The 7,747-nt window shown below is 33.0% G+C and overlaps 1 protein-coding gene across 2 annotated transcripts; it reads left to right on the forward strand.

The window, feature by feature from the left end:
- The first annotated feature begins 401 nt into the window (after positions 1-401).
- Positions 402-6,420, forward strand: LOC142640588 (serine carboxypeptidase-like 25). 2 transcript variants are annotated; one of them, XM_075814764.1, is made up of 8 exons: positions 402-795; positions 3,106-3,309; positions 4,151-4,326; positions 4,561-4,842; positions 5,034-5,164; positions 5,279-5,374; positions 5,496-5,601; positions 6,092-6,420. In XM_075814764.1, exons 1-8 carry the CDS (start codon positions 531-533, stop codon positions 6,233-6,235), a joined length of 1,404 nt encoding a protein of 467 aa, XP_075670879.1. In that variant the 5' UTR covers positions 402-530; the 3' UTR covers positions 6,236-6,420. The 2 variants fall into 2 exon arrangements, with proteins under 2 accessions (XP_075670879.1, XP_075670872.1); XM_075814757.1 differs by lacking the exon at positions 5,279-5,374 and having other exon boundaries at positions 450-795.
- Positions 6,421-7,747: the final 1,327 nt, after the last annotated feature.

Below are 7,747 nucleotides of genomic sequence, written 5' to 3' on the forward strand. Positions count from 1 at the left end.
TCTAATTTTACTTTCATTCAATTTAATCTTCTAATTTTTAATTTTGTACTATTCAGTCTTATCGTCAATCTCTATTAGAATTGTGCTGCTAATTCTTAATTTTGTTCAATACAAAATTACATTGTTTTGATGTGGTCCTTAATAGCTCAATTTTGACAAAAATTAATGGAAAGATAGAAATAAATTAAATTAATAGTTAGAGTAGTGAATTGAATTTTAAATAAAGTTAAAAGGTCTTATTTGTAATTTAACTAAGAAATTATGGCTTGTCCTATTTAACAAATTAGTAATGGGTGCTCCTATCATCATTATTGAGAGATACCATTCATCACTCTCTCTCTCTCTCTCTCTCTCTCTCCCCCTCCCCTATTTAATCCATCCTGAATAACACACAGTCACACACACTACCTGCTACTTCCCATCACACACAACCAGGAAGAAAGACATCATTCATTCTTTCTTTCTTCCTCTCTTTGCTTTTTTTCTTCTTCTTCTTCTTCTTCTTCTTCTTCTTCTTGTTTGTTAAGGCCATGGTCATGGCGAAAGAGCAGATCTTTGTCGTTTCCATGGTCTTAGTTTTGCTTGTTGCACTGGTTTGTGCAAGTCATGTTACTATAAACGAAGAAGAAGAAGCTGACAGGATATTGCAACTTCCTGGGCAGCCTAAGGTCTCTTTCCAGCAGTACTCAGGCTATGTAACTGTAAATCATGTTGCTGGTAGAGCCCTCTTTTACTGGCTCACTGAGGCTGATCATAACCCCTTGTCAAAACCCTTGGTAATTTGGCTTAATGGAGGTTAGACTCTCTCTCTCTCACAGCAAGTACATAAATATGTTTGTAAGTTCGTGTGTTTTATCATTTTTAACTGTTTATGTAAAATGCATGCAAATATAAACGAAGAGTCTGGTTTTGTTATTAGTTATGATCAAAAATTTTATGTCACTTGTACTATACTCTCGAGATGGTTTAGAGAAGAAATCAGAAGCTGTTTAGTGCCACTGTTATATTGCCTTTAGTGATATGATTCTCCATTGTTCCTTCTTTGTTAGTCTATGCTCAAATGTGTTTCACACAATATATGTGTACTAGAAACCACTTATTTCTCACGTTGCCGACATAATAATAAGCTATGCAGAAAAATTCTTTTAGTTGGGCTTCATTATTTTTCTATAAAAAAAAATTGCTAGGAAATACTATTGTTTACATTTGGAGGGTCACCTTTTTCCTTTTTTTTTTTCTTTCTTTTTTTTTTAATTAAAAAAAAATGATCTTTTGGTGGACAAGAAACCCCTTGAGTTGTAGGACAAGAGACCCTTTTTGTATTATGTGTAGTGAAGGATAATTTTAATTTGCTATAGGTATCTTTGATTTTTAGAGTAAAATTCCAAAGGGCAAGTACTGAAAAATAAAGAGAGCCCACATCAATGGCCTACCAGTGGCTAGGAATGGTGACCTAACTACTGCCATTCAAACCCATACACGGCCTATCTTCCAAGTTCCAATACATAATTAAGCCAAAGAAACCCATCACACTAAAATCCAAACAAAAACGTAATGTCTCTCTCTCATCAGTAATTATCTTATGCATCTTTTATATATATACATGCATCATATTCTTTATATAATGTGTATAGTGTCTATAGACTATAGACCCCACAGTAAAGAGATGAATATATTTAGATGCATATAAGATAACTATCTCTCTCGTAACTGGTATGGAAGTGAACAGAACCATTCAATGCTTGAAAACAACCAAAAACAGACCTCATTAATTGTAACAAACGCTGCGCAGTTCTGTATTGGTGCACCATCAATAATGCATAGCTAAAATTAGCAGAACTTGAAGTCTTCTATAGCTACAGCCCCCACTAAATTAAAGGAGCCAAACCAAGATGATTACATTAATGAAGTAAAAATGTTAAAAATACTAGGAAAAAAAAAGTTAATGATTACTCTAACAGCATTAGTTTAACAACTACTTCCTCCGTTCCATTTAGTTTGTCCTGTTTAAAAAGTTAAATTTTGTAAGGGAACATCATTTATTGTTTTGTGTAACTTTTAAAAATGTATTAGTTTCCAAAACTACCCTTAAATAAATTTGTTGATTTTCTTTTCAAATGGAGTAGTTTTGAAAATTAAATAGGGGTATAATAGGAACATTAGTAAATTAATGACTTTTATTATTAGAAACAGGACAATATTTTGGGACATCCTAAAATGGAATAGAGGACAAATTAAGTGAGACGGATGGAGTATTTATTGACATCGTGCACCCTTTGGTATGTTAGTTACTACACAAGTATAAGTACTTGTGGAGTATAGAGGATAAGAGTCGGAGTTCAAGTCTCTAAAAAGGAGTTTCACATACATATTCATTTAAATTAGGTTAGAGTAGAATTTTTCTCTTATATAAAATAAAATAATAATGAAAAACTATTTATTGACGTTTTTTATGGGAAAGGAAAAAAGTAATTTTTTACCATTTTTTATATATATATTTTTTATGAAAATGGTATTAAAAATTTCTTAAAATGGAATATTAACAAATACTCTAAGTGCACCCATTAAGTCTATTTATTTATTTTTTAGTTCAAAGATGTCTATTCAATTTTAGCTCCACTAGTTGAACTTAGAATGAAAAAATATCCAAACGAGCTGTTGTTTTCATATCAGTCTAATGGGTCTCAAAGAGAATCTCGCATATTTATTTTTTTATCTCGAGAATCTTGCATATTAGACCATATAATGATATGCCTGATGAATTTATCATTTATATGATCATGATTTCATCTATTTTCTCCATTAATTCTCTATCCCAGAAAAAAATAATGGGACCATCATTCAAATTCTTATCCTCATGATTTTCTCTCATGAAAAATTCCTGAAATTACTACTAATGTAACTATTAAAGGTTTACAATTTGAGGTAGCAACAATAAATGTGATTGGTGTTGTTTTAATAATTAGGAAATAATTAATCGATCCAAATTACATTTATGTAATTGTTATGTTAACGAATCAGTTTATAAAACTTATGTAATACAATTTGTCGTATTTGTAGCTAACAATATTTTTCTCTATTGATGCTTGTTTAATCTGTGATTAGGCCCTGGTTGCTCTTCTGTGGCATATGGTGCATCAGAAGAAATAGGCCCATTTAGAATAAACAAGACAGCCTCAGGATTGTACTACAACAAGTTCTCATGGAACACTCTGGCCAACCTCTTGTTCTTGGAAACTCCAGCAGGAGTTGGCTTCTCTTATAGCAACCAGTCATCAGATCTTTTCAACACCGGCGATCGACGCACTGGTGGGACCCCACAGCCTCTCATTTTGAATCATTAAAATTATTAGCACTTTGTTGTTTTCGAAAGAATGGATGCTCATGATTGATTGGTAGGCCATATTTAAGAGACTAGAAGCACTCAATTATAAGGTCGTAGTCATGGACGATTGGCTAAAAAAAAACCATTGACTAACTGTAGTAATTTAATTATAGTTTCAAGATTAAGATCACCCAGTTAAAAAAGGATGAGACTTGATTTTAAGCATGCATAATTGCCATCTTGATGGATTTGATGGATTTGGTCCACGCTTATGACATGTGTTCCACCTATTTGTACAATCAAATAGTACCTATAGATTTGGTGTGGACGTTCTAGAGATTTCCTTCTTGTAAGTCTAAGAAAAGATTATGAAGATTATAAAATGTCTCTTCTTTGAAAATTGAGTCCTAGCTCTTCTTATTAAGAGAATTTGTCAACCTCAATAAATTATAATTGTCTGTTTAGATTGAGAAAGAGGGAAGAAGAGTAGAAAGTAGAGTAGAGATGACCAGAAATAGGCTTATTTTCGGTCATCTCTACTTTCTCTTCCTCTCCCCTCAATTCAGGACCGAAGACTTGTTCCATCACAAATTTTAGAATAATCGGAGATAAATCAAAATTTTCCCATGGAACACATCAAAATTTTGGAATAATTGGAGATAGATCAATCACAAATTGAGATTGAAAATTTGCTTTCATGCATAATAAAATGGTTCTAATTTGATAATTTTTTATTAGCATTATTTTTTTTTTAGTTCAAAGTTTGAAGAATTATTCAGTGTATAGTGCACATGTAATTAATCTAATGAGGGGGTTATTATTTAGCCAAGGATTCTCTAGAATTCCTATTACGATGGTTGGATCGATTCCCCCGTTACAAGCAAAGAGAAGTCTATATCACAGGCGAGAGCTATGCAGGACACTACGTTCCTCAGCTGGCCAAAGAAATTACGATGTACAATAAACATTCCAAGCATCCCATAAATCTCAAAGGAATAATGGTATACTCTTCAATCTCTCATGTCTATTTCTATTTCCATATTTGCATGACTTTAATTTGTAAACTTATATCCTTAGCATAAGTACTAAAAGCTGACTTTGTTTTATGTATTTCTTAGGCCCAAACAAACAATTTAGTATCCAGAATACATAGGATGTTTTATATATCTGATTGTTAATTTTAATGAAGCACAAAAATATATAATTATACTTGCTACTAATTAAATTAAATGCAGGTTGGCAATGCAGTCACAGACAACTACTATGATAACCTAGGGACAGTGACATACTGGTGGAGCCATGCCATGATCTCCGATAAAACATACAAGCAACTCATCAACACATGTGATTTTACGCATCAAAAGGAATCGAATGAATGTGATTCGGTGTATAGTTATGCCATGGATCAAGAATTTGGTAACATTGATCAATATAACATCTATGCACCCCCTTGCAACAAATCTGATGGTAGCAAAGCCACCCGCCAGACTATGCGGTTGCCTCACAGACCGCATCAGGTATATCATACAAATTACAATAGTAATCAATGGTATTTATAATCTAATAATAATACAATAATGACAATGATTATAGTTTTATGGTTCTATTTCTCCTTGTTTCCCTTGTTTCTATAAGGAAATTTGGCAATACTTGTGTTAATAAATTTGTTATCATCCTATAAGAAGAATTTTTTTAATGGATTTTCCAGACTTTCCGGCAAATGTCCGGGTATGATCCTTGTACGGAAAAATATGCTGAGATTTACTACAATAGGCCAGATGTGCAGAAAGCACTCCATGCCAACATAACTAAAATTCCTTATAAGTGGACTGCTTGCAGGTGAGTCAACAACACTACATTATCATGCTTAAGCACTCTACAACCAAATTCAAAATAGGCCTCTGCTTTCCCTTTCTAGCTAGTGTTACATAAACTGTATTTCATTTGATGCAGTGAGGTTTTGAATCGAAATTGGAACGACACAGATGTATCCATTCTTCCAATTTACAGGGAAATGATAGCTGGTGGTTTGAGAATTTGGGTTTTTAGGTTGGCCATGTTATATTTGATTAACTTGCTACCACAACAATTTGATCTCTCCCAATATAATATTTGTACTTAGATATTCATTTTAGAAATATAACTGCTATTCTTTCTGGGGCTAATGCAGTGGTGATGTTGACTCAGTAGTGCCAGTTACAGCCACTAGATATTCCCTTGCACAACTAAAATTGGAAACCAAAATTCCATGGTATCCTTGGTACGTTAAGAAGCAGGTAAGTCAACTAATCCTTTCCTATCCTCAACTTTTGACTGCCAAAATCATTGTATTGTTATTGTTACTTCGACATTAATGATCTACGATACAAGCCTAGATGTCAAGAGTCTTGTAGTTCAATGACATTTCTCTAAGGTTCAAATCCCCCCTTCTATTGTTGTAACTATCGAACTATCAAAATTATATAAAACAATCCTATCTGGAAAAATTAAGCCCTATCAAAATATCCTTGGTATTCTGTACGCAATTTGTGTTGGGTTTGGATTAGATTGAAAATTTTCATCTGCCTACTACATTATGATTTAGAATGCCCTCATTTTCTCACATCCAAATAGGTCCCAATCTCAATTAGTGTTAGGCTCTAAGCAATGATCTACAACTCTAAGAGGGAATCCACAATTATAACTGAAACCTTAATCATTTGACTAATTAATGAATATGTTATTGGTACTCATGCTATATCAATCATGGTCCTGTCATCTGTGAAGGTTGGAGGCTGGACAGAGGTATATGAAGGGCTAACATTCGCTTCAGTGAGAGGGGCAGGCCATGAAGTACCACTTTTCAAGCCCAGGGCAGCCCTTCTGCTATTCAAATCATTTATCAGAGGGGAGCCTCTTCCAAAGTCTTGAAAAAAGATGTCTAACTTTTAATTTTTTAATAATTGTTACTGTTCAACTTCTTTGAATTGTTGTTATTCTAGAAAAGGAAAAGGAATTTTTAATTGTTAATAAACCAGTAAAGAGAGAGTTTGATTGTGTAATATAAAAAAAAAAAAAAAAAAAAGTAATGGAAGAATTCAGGTTATATTTGCATTTGTCTGAATCCCTTTGAGTAGGTAAGACTAATCACTAATCACTAATCTAAAGAACAATTGTAGGCCATCAATGTCAACCTGATCTTGCTTGATATTACTTCATGAATGTGTCTGTGTTATACGCATGGTTTCAATTGAGGTGGTGACTAACATAACATTAGAGCATTTGCATTGGATTAGGAAATTTTTTTTATAGTTAACTTTCAGTCTAAACATACCTTTTTATTTTGTTAGGCCATTTCTGACTATTATTATTATTTATTTATTTGCTTCAAAATTTCTGACTTTTATTTTTACACTACTAGTATCAAACTCTTTTATTTTATTTTTTACTATTTTATATAAATATTATTTATCTACTTTATTTTATTCAAACAAAAATTGGATGTCAATGTATCATTCAGCGGATCTGATACCCTAGTGCCCAAATCAACCATCTCACCTCCAACTGCTAACTCTGCCCCACCCATACCCAAGCCCAAGATTGGCCACCCACCGGGATTGCCATCCAATGGCCAAGATTGGCCACCTTAAGGCCTTCTCCACCTAAGTGTCTGCAATGGGCCAGTCCAGCCCCTTATACTTAGACCATGGGCCTAGGGGTGTTGACCAGTCAACAGATCAAGTTGAAAGGGAAAAGCCGAGCTCATGGGCAATGCCCATTTAGTCTTTAACGGGCTAGGCTATCGAGCTCAGCGAAATGGGTTTTTAACAGGCCTTTAATGGGCTTATAAATTTTAATTGAAAAATTATTATATTATATGTCATAAAATGCGATCAATTTGAACTATAAAGATACTTAAAAAAAAAAAAAAAACTATTGATTAACTTTTTTTGATAGGAACAAATAAGTACGTATATATTATAGAGATTTTGGTGATAATTTTGAAAGTTCAATGGTATATTGGTAATTTTGAAAAATTTTATGCTTAAGGGATATTTTGGTCATTTCAAGTTTGAGCGGTATATCAGTTATTTTTTTAGGTTTCAGGAGTATTTTGGTAATTTTTAGGTTGCTCAGGTATTTCAGTAATTTTTTAGGATTATGAGGTATTTTGGTAATTTTTAGGTTTCGGGGTATTTCGGTAATTTTTTATGTTTTGGGAGTATTTTGGTAATTTTATAAGTTTCAAGTAGGGCTGTAAATGAACCAAGCCGATCATGAACAACTCTGGCTCGAATCGATAAAAAACTTGTTTATGTTTGTTTGTTTAAATAAGTCAAGCTTGAGCCTTAGTTTTAGGCTTGTTTAATAAACAAGCCGAGCCTAAGCAACAATTTTTTTTTCACGAACAAGCTCGTAAACTATTAGGCTTAATACGTAACA

Source organism: Castanea sativa, chromosome 1, assembly GCF_040712315.1.
Source record: "Castanea sativa cultivar Marrone di Chiusa Pesio chromosome 1, ASM4071231v1".
Classification (NCBI taxonomy): domain Eukaryota; kingdom Viridiplantae; phylum Streptophyta; class Magnoliopsida; order Fagales; family Fagaceae; genus Castanea; species Castanea sativa.